Raw genomic sequence first — 19,818 nt, 5'->3', positions numbered from 1 at the left:
GGCTGCTGTAACCCTCAGGTGCGCCTCTGGGGACAGTCCTGGGTGCTGGCGCCCAGAAGGCTGGTGACAGGCCTCAGAAATGTGAAGGAATCTGGGCGGCGGCCATCTAAAGAGTTAAAGTCCTAAAAATATCATTCAAAAGTCTCCAATTTGTATCTGTAGCCAGATGCTCCTAGACTTGTACGTCCAATGGGATGGGCAACAAAGCCAACTCGTCCTGCCTCAGGGGACTGTGGCTGCAGGCTGCTGACATAGTCTTCCCAAGAATGTTTGCTGGAGTTTTGCAGGTAATACCTCAGTGCATACTCTGCAGCGCGAAGTACAGGAACCACAGTGGGGTTGGGTTCTTTCTTGGACTCGGAAATCACTCACGTAGAAGCCGCCCCTTCGTCGTCTGCACCACGTGGGGGCTGCAGCGCTAAGTGTTTATCCTCATTTATTGTCACTGTCATACCCCTATGCACTTGAAGTAAGAACAATAGTGCTGAGGTAAATTTTAGTACCGTTATGATACTCAAACAGCACTTTTATTTTTCCAAATGCAACCAGCAACAAAAGATTCTTTATTGTTCAAAGTAACTTGGGAAGAGGGAAACCGGCCCTTAGCTTTTCCAGAGGACACTGCCCTGCCTTTCTCCCGCATACACATACTTGTATTTATTGATAAATAGAAGCTTAGTAAAAAGTTCATATGTGAGGATATGATTAAAACTCATCAAGTCTTTCTTTACCAACCCTGGTATCAATATGGGGCGGTCGCATGCTAATGTTTTTAACACTTTTTACCACTGAAACAGCACCGACCCAGCGTCAGCGGGAAGGCTCCGTGGTGCACCCCCTGAGGGTCACGTGGGGCTGGCATGGCATCTCACACAGACAGCCCGGATAAATATCTGAAAAAGCTAACCTGAAGCCATTATAAGCAAGTCCACTCTTGTTACCATGGCTACCATAAACACATCCGTCTCTCTGTGGCATTAACCAAGAGCACAGTACATGGTAGGTCTCTGTGGGAGGTGAACAAGTAAGCCACTTGTTTATGGACAAGATTTATTGTCACAGACCATCCCATGGGAGAACACGCTTCCTTTTATACTAGATGACAGAGCTGCCTCTTCTGGGCCGCCCACCCTTTGGGAAGCTGGAGGACACCATCGAGTGGGAGTCAAGCCCCATTAGGGATAGTCACTAACTCCAGGACTTAAAACTGTGACAACAGAAAGGAACCAAAAGATCTAAAATTCCGAACCAAGTCGTCAGCTTTATTTAGTCTCAGCTGCCCTAAGCATTAGTTTTGAAAAATCTTTTTCTACTCATTTTCTGGAGCTCAAATTCTGAACCTAGGGTCGAAACTCCATGAAACTGTATGTAATATGCTGTGCTTAGATGTATATGGGTAGTTTCTGGGGACAGGACCCTGGGGATGACCCCCCAGCTGTAGTGATGGCCAGGTGACAAAGGTAGACCTTTGAGATGCAGTGGAGTATTTATTTTTACTAGGTCTGGTAGAGGAAGTACCCGTATAAATCAGTTTACTTAACCCTATCTCCACTGGGGAAAAGAATGATGAAAAACCTAGAAAAGAGGAAAACTGAACAGAAGCAGGTCATTGTGCTCTAGGTACAAACGGATGAAGGCATTTGCTCTCTACACCAGAGGCAGGGATAGACAGAGGAGGCAGCAACTGTCCTACATGTGCTCAAATCCCCATTTTTAGAAGATTAGCATTTGAGACCAGCTATTTTCACTTCTCTATAGATCACTGAATATTAATAGAGGTCCTTTTGAGATTCTGGGGCAAGTTTCTATCATCAAAGACATTAGAAATGCAGTTTTCTATGATTCTCCCAGAAAGTACTCAAACATGGCCCCAAATCCCAAGGAGCACAGAGACCCCCCCCCCCCACTTCCCATCTTCCCATCCTCTGTCCACACAACACTCTGACTGTAGAGAGATGGTTCATATCTCGGGAACTGGCCCTGGAGACCAGCCTGGAAGAACTGGACCAGGTGGACCTCATACGTTCATCATCTCCTGGGTCTCACGCTGCTGGTGCAGAGGCTGGGAATCCCCTAAGCACGGACTTTGGAATAAGACAAACCCAATAGTCTGAAAGTGCCAAGAGGCAGAGAACCTGCCTCGAGTTTAAAACCCTACCCCCAGCCCGGGCTTCCCCATCCTTTCTAGGAGAGCTGATTTCTTGTCATGTCATCTTTCTGTTCCTGCGGGACCCCTGGAGATGTCTTGTGTCTGCAGAATTGGGGACTTTATGATCAGGGCTCTTCCGGGTGAAACGCCTGTATCCAGCCAGTGACTCCATTTGTCCGTCTGTTCTCCATCCCTCTTCCCTCATGAATTTACCCAATCGTTTAGCAGCTGTTCAGAAAGGGCTCCAGAATAGGCCTTGCTTGACGTTTTTTAGCAACTGGACGACAGAATTTCCCTTTATTTCTAGGCTTTATTTCTAGAAGGAAGGAAGAAAACAGTGGTGTGACAAAAAGAGAGGAAAGAGAGAAAAGAGGCCATCAGAGCTGTGTGCGACTCATGGGGCTGGGGATGAAGAGATGGTGGGGTTTGTGACAGGTCAGATCAGCTGCTGGAGGTCACCGTTACCGTATCCCAGAGAGTCCAAGGTGACAGTCATGACCAGGCAGTGGAGGAAATAAAAGCACAAGATCCCAAGTTCAGAAACGAGAGAGAGAGCCTGCAGTGCTGGCCCCGGACAGAGCCCTGTGCTCCACAGGTGTGCCCACCTGTCCCGCTGGTCCCCATCTTGGTCATGGGGTCACTCTAGCCTCTGAAACCTCACTTTCTAAGGACACCTAATACATATTTTTTAATGAATGGATGTTGCAAAGAATATTTAAAACGTTGCTTGCCTCCCTGCTCTGTGCTGAGAGGTAAGCAGTACACATAGATCTCTAGCCTCAGAAAGGGTGCAGGTTTCACTCTAAAATGTGATTGATAAACAAACACCTCCACTTATTAATAAAGGGACTCCAATAGGATTGTATGGAACCCACAGATGTAGGGACAAGAAGAGGACATCAAAAGTGGGAGCCTTAGGGATGAATGTGCAGGCATGTCACCAGTAGACAGTCAGCTGACACAGAGGCCCTGCCCAAGGACATGGGGCTTCCTTACGTGAGAGTAGGAAAAATAATGTCTAAAATGAGATGGAGCATTTAAAGGACTTAATATAGAAACTGACCAAAAATTGACCTACAATAATTGAGAAGAAAAGGGGGGGGGGGGGAGGTGTATTTCAAAGCCAATGTATAGAATACAGGAACTTTGTGAAGCATGAGAGGAAATACAAAAAAATCATAGGCATGCTAGAAATCAATAATTACCTTTCTTGTTCAAGCCAAAAATTAATGTTTCATGTGAAATGTTATCTGGACCAGTCAATGTTTGACCAAGGGAAATGCCATAGAAGTTTCCACTGTTATTTCTGCTGCTTCATTGTAGTGGTGGGAAAGGTATTGATTCAATCCAGAAATATTTATCAGCACCCGCCATGTGCCAGGCCCTGTGCTGGGCGCCGGGGGTGCAGGGCTGACTGAGAGACACGGAGCTGCCCCAGAGCTTGCAAAGAGCTGCCCGGGAAGATTAGTTAGACGACTGTGGTGAGGTAGGTGAAGAGCTGTGAGGAGGGAAGGGCAGGGCACTGAGGAGCACAGTGTGGCCACCTGGCCCTCTGGAATGGGTCTGGCAAGCTCTTTGGAGGAATCAGGCTGCCGCCTGATGAGTTGCCCTTTGCTAGTTGTGAGGGACAGCAGAGAACAAGGACAGAGTGATACAGGGCAGGTGAGGACGATGTGGGAAGTCTGAAGGGAAGTGAGAGAGGGCAAGTGTGAGCAGTGAAGGGAGCTCACAGGGCTTGGACAGAGAGGAAGAGAGAAAGGAGGCGGGGACATAATACTGGCTTCTCTGAGGCATTGCAAGGGCACCTGTAAGGAGGTGGGCTTTCTTCTAAAGGCTATGGGACACCCCTGAAATCCCTGACTTTGGGAAGGATTTCTTAGCCATAGTATGCAGCATTGGAGAGGGTGAGCCTGGTTGCAGGATGCACCTGGAGCTCAGGTGAGACGAAGGTAGACTGGACCAAGATGGTGGCAGGGAGGTTGAAGAGGGATGGGTGGATTCTACCCCTAAAGTAAACCAAGAAGCCATCCATAAATAGGGCAAGGACTCCCTAAAGATGCCTGCTCAGCTCTGCCAGGGTATCTAGTGGCTCAGTGACAAAAGCTGGCAGAGGAAACTATCAATTACAAAAGTCTTACATAGGCTGTGAATAGAAAGGGCACATTCCAGCCCCTGACCTCGTGAGTAATCAGAGAGCAATCAGGCCTGGCTCACTAGATGGAATCTGGCTACTCCAGACTAAAATGGGTTTGAAACAGGTGGGAGTGACTAAGTACAGGCCTGTGGCAGTCCCCTGGTAGGGCCATTACAGCTGCAGGAACATGCGATAATCAGACGGAAGTGAGAGAGGGCCATTTGGAGGAGCCAGGCCGAGCTACACAATGAGCCGACAACCAAGAAGCAGAATGGCAGCAGGTCTGAGCACTGTCCACTGGGTGATTCCAGAGGTCCACGTGGGGACATTCAAAGAACAGATGCTGAGAGAGGGCAAGAAATCTTCCTACAGAGTACAGCTGGGAGCAAGGACAGAGATACAGGGGACAGCCTGGGGGACTGCGCCTACTGGGCAATTAGACAATCCATGACTCCTGGAGGCTCTCTCCACACTCTGTGGAGAATGTGGCCGAGGGGTGGAACCTCTCTTGCTCAATCCCAAGGCGAAGTGCAGGGAACTTTTCTTAACTGTTGTCGTCCAGCTCCCGTTGGGCTTACCTTGACCAATGCAATAGTGCTCATCCATTCATTCACTTTTTGTTTGAGCCACTATGTGAGAACCTAGTGTCAGTCACAGTTTACAGATGTGTAACACTTGTGGCTGGCGAAGGTGTTCGCACAGGTCATAGTAACCATGGCGACGAGAGCTGCCGTCTGCCGCAACTCCTCAGAGCCACGCATTTGCTGCTACATGCTTTACACATATTTTTTCATTTAATCCTCACAGCCTGTGAAGTAGGTTCTCTTGTTCTCAGTTGATCCGTGAAGAAACTGAGGCACAGAGAGGTTAACGTGCCAAGTTCTTACATGATGCCCATAGAAACCCTGTGAGGAAGGAAGGACAGGGTCTCCTGTTTTATAGATGAGACAAGCTGGTTGGGAAGAGTTGCCCAGGTCATACTCAAGTAGTTAGCTAGGGCCCAATCCAAAGGTCTTTCTACTGCACATCTGTAAAAGAAGAGCCCGTGGTTCTCTGCTTCTTTAAGTTACAGGCGTGTTTCATGGACGATGTCCTGGTTTCTTGCTGACCCACAAGGACAATGGCCTTAGCTCACCACCTTGGCTGTGCTGGACCCATCTGGGAGGAGTAGACATTGGAAGATAAATTAGGATTAAAGGGGCTGCACTTTGAAGAGTTCCCAGGACAGTCCACACTCGAGCTACTATGTCCTGTTATTACCATAATGACACTCATTCTGGCCACACTATGTATCTGATTTTTCACTTAGAAAGAAGCTTGTGTAATGGCCAGATGCTATGTCAGAGTCCCCCCTCCTGTCAGAACTCTCTTTGTTCCGATGCTCAGTCCTTCATGTGTGTTTGGGACCACAGGTCTAGTTATTTTGTGTAGCCAAGACTGACTCTGTGTGCTGGTTATGCTGCATAACAAATTGCCCCCAAACTTGGTGGCTTTAACCAACACACATTTGTTCTCTTACAGTTTCTGTGGGTCAAGTATCTGGGCACAGTTTATCTGGGTTCTCTGCTTCAGGGTCGAATCGAAACAAGAAGACCCTGGAAGAGGGGGAGGAGAAGAGATTAGCAGTTTTGAATATGTTGAGTTTGAGGCTTTTAGATGATTTTAAGAAACTATCGTTCATTTTGCTGAGTCTGATAATAGAATTGAAGATTATATAACACTCTATATATGTCTGTGTGTGTGTATATATGTATATATACATATATATACAAAATCTGTTAGAGCTAATTATCAAAATGAGATAATACAAAAAAATAAGGTACTGTAGGAAACTGCTTTAAAATACTCTAGCAAAAAAAGGGTGCAGAAGGTTGGGAATGGAAGCAGTCAGATGAAACAAAACCAAATTGATGGTTGTCGAAGCAAGGTGACGGGGTCTCCACTATTCGCTCTGTTTTTGTGGATGCTTACCATTTAGGTGATGAAGATGACAGTGATGATGAGACCATGAAAAGGCAGAGAAGAAAAAGAGCACACATTCCTCTTTTCAGTGACCTGGCTGTGAAGGGAAGAACTGAAATCATGCCACAGAGAGCAGAAGCACAGGGACATAAAGGAGTTTGTTTGGAAGGTGAGCTTCTTGAGCATGTTTATTGGCTGAGGGGAAGTGCCTGCAAAGAGAGTTTACCTGTTAGTTACTGCCACAAAATTGCTGCATAACAAACCATCCTGCCAGTCAATGGCTTCCGATCTTTTTTTTTTTAAGATTTTTTTTTTTTAATTGGGGAAGGGAAACAGGACTTTATTGGGGTACAGTGAGTAATTCCAGGGCTTTTTTTTCCAAGTCAAGTTGTTGTCCTTTCAATCTTAGTTGTGGAGGACACAGCTCAGCTCCAGGTCCAGTTGCCGTTGTTAGTTGCAGGGGGTGCTGCCCACCATCCCTTGCGGGAGTCGAACCGGCAACCTTGTGGTTGAGAGCCCACTGGCCCATGTGGGAATCGAACTGGCAGCCTTAGGAGTTAGGAGCACGGAGCTCCAACCGCCTGAGCCACCGGGCCGGCCCCAGTGGCTTCCAATCTTCGATTGCCACAGATATGTGGCCTGGCTGAGGGTCAGCTGATGGCAGGCTGACTGTTCTGTGCTGGGCTCAGCTCGGATGACTAGGCTTTGTTCCTCGTGTCAGTTTCCTTCCTGGGACAACTTAAAGTAGAATTGTCCTCCTTGTGGCAATGGCAGGGGAACAAGAGGGCAACACACGAGTTCTCTTGAGGCCTAGGCATGGAATTGGCATGCTGTCACTTCCAACTGAGAGGATCAAAGCAAGTCACATAGCTGAATTTAGAGTCAAGGAGAGAGAAAATATCTCCAACTCCCTTTATGGGAGGAACAAAGTCACATGGCGAAGGGTGGATGCAAAGCTGAGGTGATACATGCAATCTGCTAGCTAGAACAGGCGTACCAGAGTTCTGTCTAGGTCACCCCACAAGACCCATAACCCTATCCCTTCCAGGCTGAAGCTGTTTGAGCTTGGGGAATAGCCTGAACCCCAAGTGGGCCAAAGACTCTCTTTCTGGAGTCATTAGCCATGGGGAGTTAAGAGGCCAGATTATGTAAGGTTGGGACTGCTTGGGTTGAGCCAAAACCCTTGGAAAAACAGTCACGGGGCAGAAACTCTGAGACTTACAGAAGCTGATCTGCAGAGACAAGAGCAGATGGAGAGACAGGCAAGGATGATCAGAGACCTGGGACTGTGAGGGCCTGAATCCTGGGAGAGAGAGTAAGAAGAGGGGGAGGAGTGGGGGGGGAGAGAGAGAGAGAGAGAGAGAGAGAGAGAGAGAGAGAGAGAGAGAGAGAGCTCTCTAGCAAGCAAGAATGCAGGAGTTAGCAAGACACACACACCCGTGCAGGCACATGTGCATATATACATATATGCATACACATACACAGGTGCACACACTTATACAGGAAATGAGTGGGGTAATCTAAGAGATGCCCAGAGAGCAAAGGAGTGATGCTAAGGAGGAGAGCTGACCCAAACAGCGAGAAACAAACTGTGCAGACAACTCTGATCCTCTGGGCCCTTTGTGCAATTGGTACAATGAGATTCCCTTGAATCTTTACACTAAATCCCTTTGTACGTGGATTAGTTTGAGTGAGATTATGTTCCTTGCACAGAAAGATTCCTTGATGAAGACATTTATGTAAACCTTTAATATGTCACACAATGGTTCATAGTTATGTTTATTTAATTAACAAATAATGTTAGCTCCTAGTATGTGCAAATCTCCTTGTTACTAAGGATGCAAAAAGAATATGATCTAGTCTCTTTCCTTAAGGAGATTAAATCAAGATTAGGGGAATTATATATTAAATTATATTCCTGATTAGTTAAATAACCCAACACATTTGAGGACTGTCTGCTCTGTGCTACAGAAAGAAAGGGCTACAAAAGCTCAAAGGTAGAAAATATGGGTGGCAACTGCCATAGTCAGGTGAGGCTTATCTGGAGGAAGTAGGACTTGATCTGGGCCAGAAATTGTGCCCAGGGTAAGAAGGATCCTGGAGGGGGCCTGAGCCCAGGGACCCCATTTCCCACCTGAATTGTAGGAATCATGGCTAGGAGGAATAAAAATGCTTTGCAAATACCAATCTTGCAAACTTAAACCTAGAAAGTTTCAGATGTTTTAGGGAAATGATACTGACAGCCATATGCAGGAGAGATTAGAGGCAGGAGAATGTAAAGATATGAAACCATGTTGATAGGCTATTTCAGGTGCCTTGGCCCAGAGCAAAGAAAAGGTAGACAGAGGATGGTAGGGGAATTGACCAATCAGGTATAAAATTCAACCAGGCCAGGGATGGGCAGAGGAAGGAGGAAGATCAAGGACTTTGATTTCACTGCTGTGGGTGAGGGCCCAGGCATCACCATTTTCACAAAAGCTCCTGGGTGGTCTGATGTGTAGTCAGGGTTGAGACCCACTGTTCTTACGTTTATGCCACTGTGGACAGGGAGGAAGAGCGAAGGAGGTATAGCCAGATGGAATGGTGACATTGTTACAAATAATGTTGAGTTTGAGGTCATTGCTTGATGTTCAAGTAAAAAAAAAAAATCTACTCATCATTTAGAAATGTGAGCCATTGGAAAAACACATTGAGGAGTAAACTGTAGAGAAGAAAGGGCTGGGACAATGGACCAGTACACAGGAAAGAACGAGAAAGAAGAAAAAAGGCCTGGACTGGATCCTATTAATAGCTTAACATGCAAAATTGTTGGCAGAACTAAAAGTTGGTGGTAAATGTGCCCAGTGCAGAAGGTGGAGATAAATACAGTCTCATTCATTCCAAAAAAGACTCCAACAGGTGGGTATTGACAGTGTTAAGGTGTGAAAAGATTCTGGAGCTGCAGGAGGGGGTGTGTGCAGACTCATACCCTTGGAGAGGGGCTGGAGAGGAAAAGAGGAAAACAGCGGGTAGACACACATCCCAGACACCCTCTCACAGCCCTCGTGACACGCTACGAGACAGGTGTTATTATCATCATCTCCACTTTAAAGATGAGGAGACGGAGGCTCAGACGTGAGTATGACAGGAGGATCCAGCTCAGGACTGTCAGGGCCTGTCTTGTTTTCAAAACTGCACTTCACTGCCAGGACCTGTTCATTAGATTCACACAAGGGTTTGCCTAATGAATTGGAAAGATTCAGGAGGTGAAACATACAAATCTGGCAGAACATCAGACAATCCATCCTGTCATTGTTATCCTCGTCCAAGGACATCCTTTAAACACGTGATCCTCATAAATTAAGATAAGAATCAATGTTTATTCAAGCCTCAAGACGTGCTTTTCAAATTTTGATGACTGTCAAGTCACCTGGAGCTGATTCAAGTAGGTCTGAGGTCGTGATTTCCAATGCTGCGGGTCCACAGACCACACTTGGAGCAGCAAGGCCTAAAAGTTTCCAAACTTTTCTGTACCTTGGAATCGGAGGGGTGTTGGGGGTGGGGTGGAGCTTCCAAACTTGACGCCTGTTTCCCACCCGCATAAATTCTGATTAATTGGTCCGGGGTATGCTCTGGGTTTGGGGTTTTAAAAACGATCTCCCTGTGATTCTAACGTGCAGCCAAGTTAGGAAGCACTGTGCTGGGTCTTGCAGAGGAAGCATGTGGAGACCCATGAAAAGAAATTAATCCATAAAGAAGAAACCGATAACGTGGTAAGAACAAGATAGTTTGAATTTTGCAAGGTTAGTACTTAGAATGGGGTGCTGGACGGGAAACATGTCACAATTACTTAGTGCCTGGTGATCTGCCGAGGCAGCTTTTGCTGGGGAGGAGGAAGCCGTGGCCTTCCACTCATTTCGTCCACTCCCCACCGGGTGGGACAGGCACAGCTCGCGAGGGCCTTCCCGGAGCCTGCGCAAACAGAGGCCTGCGAGGCGCTTCCGGGAGCTTGCGCGGGGCGTGGCCTGCTGCCGCGCGGGGCGTGGCCTGCTGCCGCGCGCAGGCGCCGCGGTCCCGCCCCTCCGTGGCCGCAATGCCGGAAGTGCGCCGAGTCAGCCGTGGGGTAAACCGGCGGCGGTCGGGGCTGGGTTGGGCGTCGGCCGCGCGCACCGGTTCCCCGCACGTGGAGCAGCAAGCACGTGGCTGAGCGACTGGCCCCCGGCGCCCTGGAGCCGCCGGCCTCGGTTGCTGAGGCGGTGTCATCCCCGACGCTCGCCGACACGTTTATCGCGGCCGGCGAGAGCACCGCCCCGCCGCCCCCCGCGCTCCCCAGCAGGTTCATCTGCTCCTTTCCCGACTGCAGCGCAAGTTACAACAAGGCCTGGAAGCTAGACGCGCACCTCTGCAAGCACACGGGGGAGGTAACGAGGTCCCAGGCACGGCCGCGGAGGGGCTGACGTCCAGGCCCAGGGACTGACTAGTGACCCCGCGGTCCGCCAGGTGGGCTCCGCCTGAGCGGCCTGGGGACGGCCCGGTGCGCAGGGCCGCAGGCCTGGCTTTGCAAGCCGTGTTCAGTGTTGCACCGCGGACCACAGAGCTGAATCAGCCATGCCCTAAGTTAGGGAAGCAGCCGAGAAGGTAGACAAGTTTTAGGACCGAGATATCCTCGCCATGGATTCGGGGTGTACTGTGCAACTTTTCCCCCTTCTTTTATCTTGAGTCTTGGCCAGTCACCACCTCCCGCAAATCTGTAAATACAGGCACGGTGAGACGTCCCCCTTCCAACAGACACCTGCCTCCTGGAACTGGCATGGAGGGTAACTTCTGAGTACTGGAGGTTTTTGCAAGCACTGTGCGTTCATTCTTTCATAAGTTAATACTATTCTAGCCCTGAAGAGAGCAGTGAACAAAACAGGCAAGGCTTGTGTTGTCACTGTCCTTATGCTTTAAACAGGACAGGCAGACAATGACTAGGTAGGAATGAGATGCAGTCAATCGGGCTGCTGGAGGGTGCTCAGGAAAGGCCTGAAGGAAACGGGAAGGATCCAGTCACGCAGACATTTGAGGGAGAAAACAGTCCTGGCAGGGAGAACCTGGGGGGGGGGGGGGGAGGCAGGCCCGTGTGGTTGGGTGGGACCATATACGAGGCGCTCTGGAGAAGCACACCTGTGGGATTTGTAGAGCAGGGTACAAATGGGTGTGGAGTTTGGGTTTTATTTTGAGGGCAATAGGAAGACTTTGGAAGATGAGAGTAGAGGCCAACGAATCTACCCAATGTCTCAGTTTCGTCACAGCCAGGCTTTGCACTGCCTCAGCGGGAGGCCCTTAATTAAGCGAGAGGCCTGCGGTCCCTGCCTTTGCTCCTAGCACCTATCTAACCGAGGGACCACTCCTCCACGTGGCCTCATGGCTCCCATTTCCTTACCCTCTCTAGCATTTGAAGGCTGATTGTTTCCTCCTTGGGACCGTCTCCTCGAGCTCTTTTCCTTTTCCTCGTTGACTGTTTTCACTGGCTTCTAGTCTGCCCTCTATATTCACCACACCCAGCTCTCTCTTGGCAGTCCTACCACCAAGTGACATCCGGTATGCTCCGCCTCCCTGTCCTTCCTCTTGCCCATCCTGTCCCCCAGATTCTGGGCTCTGTAGTCAGTATGTGCAAATTAGAGCTTCCTTTTAGACATGTGAGCCGTATTTTGGATGGTGGCACTACCAGCTTCCTTCATACAGGTTGGAAGACTCAGCGTCATCTTTGTTGTCCCAAATTTCACACGCTAATTTGACAAATACTGATTAAGCCTGCTTCACGACAGGAGGTGTGCAAAGTTCTGTGGATCTGCCCGTGGTGCTCATCTATCTTCCTCTCCACTTGCTTTGTTACTAATATTGTCATTTAAGGCCTTGGTGCCTCCCTCTTGGATTGTCGTGGTACATTTTCCATATTAAATACACAAAACTGGTTATTTGGGGGGCGTTGTTTTGGCTTTTCCTTTCGGTTCAGAATGGAGTACCCTCCTCCCACCCACTGGGTCCCAAGTGGTAGTTAGGGCTGTGAGCTTTGCTTTGCCATGGCACCTGTGAGCTTTTTCAGGAGTGACACATTTTCCTGTAGCTGCCAGGCATTCTCTCAGCAGGGCTTGTCCAGGATGAGGGAGAACCTGCACATTCCTCTTCCCTAGGCTTGGGGTGGGTACACACATGCTGTGGGGCCCACAGGCCATGCTGATAGCAGACGAGTCATCTTTAAGAGGGGCTTGCAGTTGAAGTGGGGTGTCACGTTGGGAGCAGCTTGAAAACGCTGTGCTGTTACTGTGAAGGCTCCCCGCTTCTGACAGATGCTATTCATAGAAGCAGATCTGCTGTGGGGACTTTGTTGAGAAGTTGTGACCTTGATCTCTTGTGACTTTGTGCAGGACAGCCTTGTCTGGCCTTGGTGTAGTAGGTGCTCAACACTTGGTGGAAATCAGCTCTGGAGACAGAGCCATGGCTTTGCCTACTGGACATTTTAGGCCTTTAAATCATACCAGAGTTACTAATTTGGGCAGAATTGACACTTTTTATTTTCTTTTTCTGCTAGAGACCTTTTGTTTGTGACCATGAAGGGTGCGGCAAATCCTTTGTCAGAGACTACCACCTGAGACGTCACAGCCTGACTCACACTGGAAAAAAGCCCTTCGTGTAAGTAGAGAGCTGTTCTGAGGCCTCAGAAGTGGCTGTGTTGGCACATTGACCGGGTAAGGAGAGGGATTGATTGCTAGCTCAGGAATAGGACGCTTCTTCATTTGCATTTCCTGATACAAGGGGAGACTGGGTTTTGAATGTGTGGAAGAGAGTAGGGGTTTTGTGGGTCCTTTTTCTGTAATAACTTCAGGAATAAGTTAATCTGAAGTCCTCTTGCATCCGCGTCCTCTTGGCTCCTTTTAAAATATATACTAAATGGGAACTCACCCTTGACACACACACACAGTTGAGACTAGATGGAAAATGATTCCCTGGCCGGTTCTGGGCGCCGCACTGTCAGGGTCTTTCTGGACTGATAAGCTGCTGGAATAAGAGATACAAGCATGAAAAAATAGAACTTTTAATAGTTTATGTTTGTATTTTTGTGGATTAAGGTCCTGCACTTCTACCACACCAGTCTTAAGTTTATTCTTCGTGGAGTTGCTATTTAGTTCTGAAAAGGGTGGAGATATAGCCTTTTCTTTAAATCAGCTGCTTTGAAGCAGTAGACCTCAAATGTAGGGTGCACCACAGTCACCTGGAGAGGTGGTTAGAACACAGCTGCCTGGGCCCCTCCCCAGAGTGTCTGAGGCAGGTCTAGGCTGGGGCCTGACATGCATTTCTAGCAAGTTCCCAGGTGACGTTGGTGCTCCTGGTCTGGTATCCACACTTAGAACCTCTAAACAGACAGTTGCAGGAAGACATTCAGTTTTCCTTGGAAAAGGACAAAATTAATAGATGTCCAGAGCTCTGTGCCAGAGACCATCTCACGAGATGTGCATGGCAGGGCTGGCAGATGTTAGGGCTTACTATCATGATGTTCTGTGAGACAGCTCCTTGAGTAGGAGGGTTTCCTGAAGACCTGAGTTGGATTCTTTTAGTTTTAAGATGATGAATCCCAAGGGTCCCGTGTCTCACTAAGGTCCACGCAGTCTGAGGAAGGTGAGCTGTCGGCACAGGATAATCTTCACTGTTGTTCTCCAGTGGAGGGTCTCCCCGTCTGCCTAGTGTGCCTGCCAGTGGGCAGGGGGCGAAGTACCGAGGACAGCAGATGGCTGCTTCAGTCCCTGCTCAAACACAGAGTGCGTCGTCAAAATCAGTGACCCGAAGTGAAGCTTCATTTATTTGAAAATATAGTTCAACTAGACCAACAAAGAGTAACTAAGGTGGGCTAGAAAATGGGGCTGGGATGTAGTCTTTGGCCTAGAAGTTGCACACTGGGGAATTTATTCTACGTAGATACTGACTCCTGTATGAAAGGCATGTACAAGGTCATGTGTAACACTCTTAATAGTAACGAAGCATTGGAATCAACCCTCGTCCTCAGTAGGAAGGACTGGTTAATGCATAGCGACCCCGTGGAATACTGTACAGCTAGGACAAATGAATGCAGATGGTCTCTGAGACGTAGGAAAATCTGCAGGCCATGTTGGAAACCAAGGGTCAGAAAAGGGTATATAGAGGGCTACCTTTCTGTGTGTAAAAGGGGAAGGGGGTGGACAGGAAGAACTTGTATTTGCTTCTGTTTGTATAAAGAAAGCCTAGAAGTCTTGTCACCTGTCTTAGGAGGGGTGGGGAGTACTGGGTAGGGGCAGGGGTGGAAGGAAGCATTCTGTAGCTGTACCCCTATTTATGACTTTTGGTTTCTGAACAAAGTTCTTTTAAGTACACTATTTAAAAATAACCCTTAAGAAAAAATGGAGCTGGGTACAGAGGCACACGATGAGTTCTTCCCGCGGGAACCAGACAACTGTGCGGTAATATCTTCGAGCTCACCCTCCAGCCCAGCCCTCTTTCTTTAGTCCCAGATCCGCGTGTCCAACTGCTCGCTGGAGAGTGTTACCCGGCCCTCTCGGTGGCTTAAATCCCATGTGGCCCAAGTCCCCTGTCCAGTCTGAGCTCGGCTGTCTCTTTGGCCTTCTCGTCCCTTGTTCCTGTCGGCTGGCATCACTGTCTGTGTGGTGACCCACAGCGAAGATGGGGCAGCTCCCAGACGCCTCATTCTGCTCCCCGTGCTCTCCAGCACGTGGTCAGCACGTCCTGTTCCTGACCCTCATGCCCCCTCCCCTGTCCAGCTGCCACTGTCTTATTGCAGGCCCTGCTGCTCACCTGAGTGAGTGTTTTCTCTGCCTCCTGACCGGCCCCCACATTGTCCTCCAGTTGCTTCCCTTACAGCAGTGCAGTGGTTTTAAAGCACTGCTTATGTAATGAAGTCCAGCTCCTTAGGGTGTCATGTAAATGATGTACTTTGTGATTTGGCCTTTTTCTGCTTATCTTGCCCCATTTGCTTGACTCTCAGACAGGAAATTGTGGTCCAGCTGTGTTTAACTGACCACAGCCTCCCCCCAGCCATCTCCCCCAAACTTCGCCAGGGTCTTCAGTCCACCTGTGGCTGCTGTTCGGGTCCTGTCAGGACCTTTCTTGGCCCTGTGCTCCTATCCCACACCTGTGTTAGGTTAGATGCCAGTGTCAGGATTCAAGTCAAGAGCGACAGCAAACGCAGCGCCGTAGAGGCATAAACAAGCTGCCTCTTTCTCTCTCGCATACCCAAAATGCAGAGGTAAACAGGCAAGAGCTGCTGCACAGTTCTCAGGACCTGGGCTCCTTCTAACTTGTCCCTGCCACCCTCTAGCTGTCACAGAAGCATTCCAGCAGCTGGGGGCGAGGAAGGGGCAAAGAGGTGTGCTCCCTTTTAGACACTTTGTGGGCATTGAGCAGATGGACCACTTAGCCATGTGGCACCCCAATGGCAAGGGAGGCTGGGAAGAGCTCTATTTCTGTTGGCCACGCTCCCAGCTAACCCTCCGCATTCTGCTCCCCAGGTCACGAGCACCTGTTGGAACCTGTGATGGTTCCTGCCAGTGCCCCCCCTCCCCCACCGTGTGCTTCCGGTGGGCCCCTGGGCACATCTCCCACTGCCCCCATGTGGTTAGTCTGCCCTTCTCCGCCTAGCCCTGTGGATAGCACAGCCTTCATGAGTATCATTCAGTGTTTATCAGCGAGGACAGCTAAGGGTAGGGCTTCTACACGTAGTCCTGCCTCATCTGCAGGCTGATGAAAACGCATCACAAACAGCACATATTTTAAAAAAAACAACACACAACTTCACAAAGAATTTAGATAATTCAAGGCCAAGGTATAGCAACCCCCATTAAGGGGAACTAGAACGGCTTAGTGATATGCCAGCGGGCATAATGGTTGATGGTTCTGTGTTTACCTCTAAAGGTAAGCTGAAACCAGTTTTGTTTGTTTTGTTGTTTATTGAGGTCTTTTTGGAAAGACATTTTATAATGACATTTCAAGCGAAATTAAGGTTATCAGGTTCTAAACAAACCAGTGAAACATGATGTAAACCTCAGCAGAGTTTGGGCTGTTGGAACTAGTGTGTTTCACCTTCCCTCTGCCCCGTGCTGTGCACAAAGGCTGTCTGACACCGAGTGTGTGATTTCAGCGGCCTGATATGCAGTGCGTCTTGTTGTGTGCTAATCACATCAAAGCTGAGGGGCCCGGTGGAATGGCTTACCTCTGGAATTGGTTAAAGACTGCTGTGTACTATACTTTGGAGTAGCTTTTATAGCCTGAAAACTCCGATTCCCTCGGGTAATATTGTGGTTTCTACGATTTCTCAGTTGTGCTGCTAGTGGCTGTGATCAAAAATTCAACACAAAATCAAACTTGAAGAAACATTTTGAACGCAAGCATGAAAATCAGCAAAAACAATATGTAGTAAGTATGAATGATTTTATAGGCTTAAATTTTTGTTTACTGTCTGTCTGTAAAATTTTCATCAACCAAATTTTGTTTAAGATCTGAACATAGTCTGACACTAGCTATCATAATAATGGTCTTATTTTGAAAGCAAACATTATTGTGCTAACTAAATTATATTATTGGTAGATTAGTCCAAGTGAAACATTGTGCTCTTTCAACAGACATTTCTCCTTCTTGATATAGAATCTTACAGTAAATGGGTGAAAGTAGCAAGTCCATAATCTCCACAATACTTTTATCTTAAGAGAATTGTTATGAATTATTATTTGATTTTTCTCCAAACTAACAAATCTTTACTGAACAGTGCAGTTTTGAAGGTTGTAAGAAGACCTTTAAGAAACATCAGCAGCTGAAAATCCATCAGTGCCAACATACCAACGAACCACTATTCAAGTAGGTACTTTACGTGGGTGAAAATCAAATTGCAAATGCAAAGATTGGGTACAAATGTTCTGAAACAGTTTCTTAAGCAACATTTTTCTATTAACGTGTGTAGTGTACACCCATTAGTACTATACTGGGGCATTTCAGAAGTTAAATTTGGCCTCTGTTTCTCTAAAAGAAATAATTAATCTGTTTCAGGATAATTTGTGAGATTAGTACAGTTGCAGTTAACCTTGAAGGGAAGGCTTAGAACTGACTTAACTCTCCAAACAGAGCTGGCTCAATGACACGAAATGTCATGAGGACACTATTCTTTTCTTGTAGAACAAAAGCCGTTGTGCGTAGCCGGCACTAGAGAGGGTTTCATGAGGAACGTGAAAGGACGACAGCAGGTAGTGGAACAGACTCACAAAGGGCACCGAGGAATCCTGACCGCCGGCTTGTAGGGTCTGTGTTGGTGCTGGTGGCCTCCGCTGACACAGGCTGCCTTTCGCCTGGGAGTGGTTGCTGTGACAGTGCCGGACCTTGCTTGCAGGTCCCCTCACTCTTGTGCTGCTGGTGGCACTAGCACAGAGGTGGCACGTACTTTTCAGTGCTCACCAGAGGCTGGCTGGTGTGCCTGCCGCTGTGTTCCCGTCACGCCATCCCAGCATAGCATCATCAGAAAACCTAGACATGAACGATGCGGAACGGTTTAGGACAAGAGGTCACAAGAGGTTACTGGAGCCATCTGTTTGTAGCCATGAAAACAGTATATTTTCAGAAGTATAAAGATGAAAACTATGTTTAATTTGATCACATAAGCAAAAAAAAAAAAAAAATGTAATGGGACTTTTTTCTCTGTTTTACCCAAGGCTGGTCACGTAACTTGAATTTCACCTGTGATTAGGTCTGAGTTTTAAATCCCATTTTTATATGACTGGTTTGGTTGTGGGAAGAGGAGTCTTTCGTAGGAGAACTACCGTGTTTCCCTGAAAAGAAGACCGGGTCTTATATTAAGTTTACTCCAAAAGACGCATTAGGGCTTATGTTCAGGGGATGTCCTCCTGAAAAATCATGCTAGGGCTTATTTTTGAGGAGACACGGTAGGCCGAAGTCCTATGTACCCTGAGTGGCGCTCTCTGTGAAAGTAGATGGGCTGATTTACTTTCGGTGTCTCGTTAACCAGGTGCACCCATGAAGGCTGTGGGAAACACTTTGCTTCTCCCAGCAAGCTGAAACGGCACGGGAAGGTCCACGAGGGTGCGTACAGGCCGAGCTTTGTGTGTGCACTTTGACTAACGCCAACAACAGGGCGTGTGTGTTTAATTCCTTGACTTCTGGGTGCTTTCTGCTTGATTTGTGGTCTTATTGAGAAACTTGGGACCAGGTGGGGGCACCATTCATGTTGCATACTCTTGACCAGAGAGGCGCTGTATGTCGCATCTATTCTTCACTCTACTGTCATTGTCATTCAGAGTTAATGTTTCATTGTTCACGACAAGTGCCCCGTTACTCCGTGACCTCTTGTCAGTGCTGGCGCTCCAGCCGAGACCCTGCTTCTTCCTAATCGCTTTAACTTCCTCTACTTACTGCCTCTGCCAACTTGCCTTGTGAACCTTCAGAGGGCTTAGATAATAGTTTGGGGTTTTCAGAGCAATCAGATTGTAAATTTTCCCCCAAAAAAACACTTGATTAAACTCCATGACTCTATTATGTTTCCATGAAGGATTTTTGATATCTATATTCCAATTTCCCAAGCCCTAGAATTTATGGGATTTTTTTTTTTTTAAACGAGACTAGAGTCCACCAAAAAAATATTAGAACTAAATAAAAAACAAACAAACAAAAAACTATTAGAACTGATAAATAAACTTAGTAAAGAAGTAGGATACAAAATTAATGTTCAGAAATCGGTTACATTTTTATATACCAGTAATGAAATATCAGAAAGAGAAATTAAGAAAACAATCCAATTTGTAATCGCATAAAACAAAACAAAACAAAACATCTTAGGAATAAATAACCAAAGAAGTAAAAGAGCTGTACTCAAAAAATTTTAAGACACTGAAGAGAAATTAAAGAAGACAGAAATAAATGGAGGCATATACTATGCAAATATGAAGAATTAGTATAGTTAACGTGTCCATACTACCCAAAGCAATCTATAGATTCAGTGCAATCTCTATTAAAATGCCAATGGCATTCTTCACAGATTGAAAACAAACAATCCTAAAATTTATATGGAACCATAAAAGACCCCAAATAGCCACAGCAATCCTGAGAAAGAACAAAGCTGGAGGCATCACGCTACCTGGTACCAAACTATACTACAAGGCCATAGTAATCAAAACAGCATGGTTATTGGCATAAAAACAGTCACATAGATCAATGGAACAGAATAGAGAGCCCAGAAACAAACCCTCATGTATACGGTCATTTAGTCTATGACGAAGCAAGAAAATACAATGAAATAAAAACAGTCTATTCAAGAAATGGTGCTGGGAAAACTGGACCACCTTTGTACGCCACACACAAGACTAAACTCAAAATGGATTGAAGACTTAAATGTAAGACCTGGAACCATAAAACTCCTAGAAGAAAACATAGGCATTAAACTCGCAGACATTACCCTAAGTAATATTTTTACTGATACATGTCCTTGGGCAAGGGAAACAAAGAAATAAACAAATGGGACTATATCAGACTAGAAAGTTTTTTCACTGCAAAGGCAACCATCAAA

General features: G+C 47.2%; 1 protein-coding gene across 1 annotated transcript in view; it reads left to right on the top strand.

Annotated features, from left to right (window-relative positions):
- The first annotated feature begins 4,554 nt into the window (after window positions 1–4,554).
- The window catches only part of GTF3A (general transcription factor IIIA), a 19,442-nt gene continuing 4,178 nt past the window's right edge, over window positions 4,555–19,818 (top strand). Inside the window, exons 1-7 of the mRNA XM_019736429.3 lie at window positions 4,555–4,636; window positions 6,262–6,414; window positions 10,350–10,645; window positions 12,799–12,899; window positions 16,571–16,667; window positions 17,017–17,105; window positions 18,265–18,338. Coding sequence (XP_019591988.3) covers window positions 4,555–4,636; window positions 6,262–6,414; window positions 10,350–10,645; window positions 12,799–12,899; window positions 16,571–16,667; window positions 17,017–17,105; window positions 18,265–18,338 — 892 coding nt within the window. The remainder of the gene's footprint in view (window positions 4,637–6,261; window positions 6,415–10,349; window positions 10,646–12,798; window positions 12,900–16,570; window positions 16,668–17,016; window positions 17,106–18,264; window positions 18,339–19,818) is intronic.

The sequence above is a fragment of the Rhinolophus sinicus genome, chromosome 16 (genome assembly GCF_057876585.1).
Source record: "Rhinolophus sinicus isolate RSI-liver-muscle chromosome 16, RSI-T2T, whole genome shotgun sequence".
NCBI classification, from domain to species: Eukaryota; Metazoa; Chordata; class Mammalia; order Chiroptera; family Rhinolophidae; genus Rhinolophus; species Rhinolophus sinicus.
Note: the sequence above shows the minus strand (reverse complement) of the source record. Positions and strands in the feature narration are given on the sequence as shown.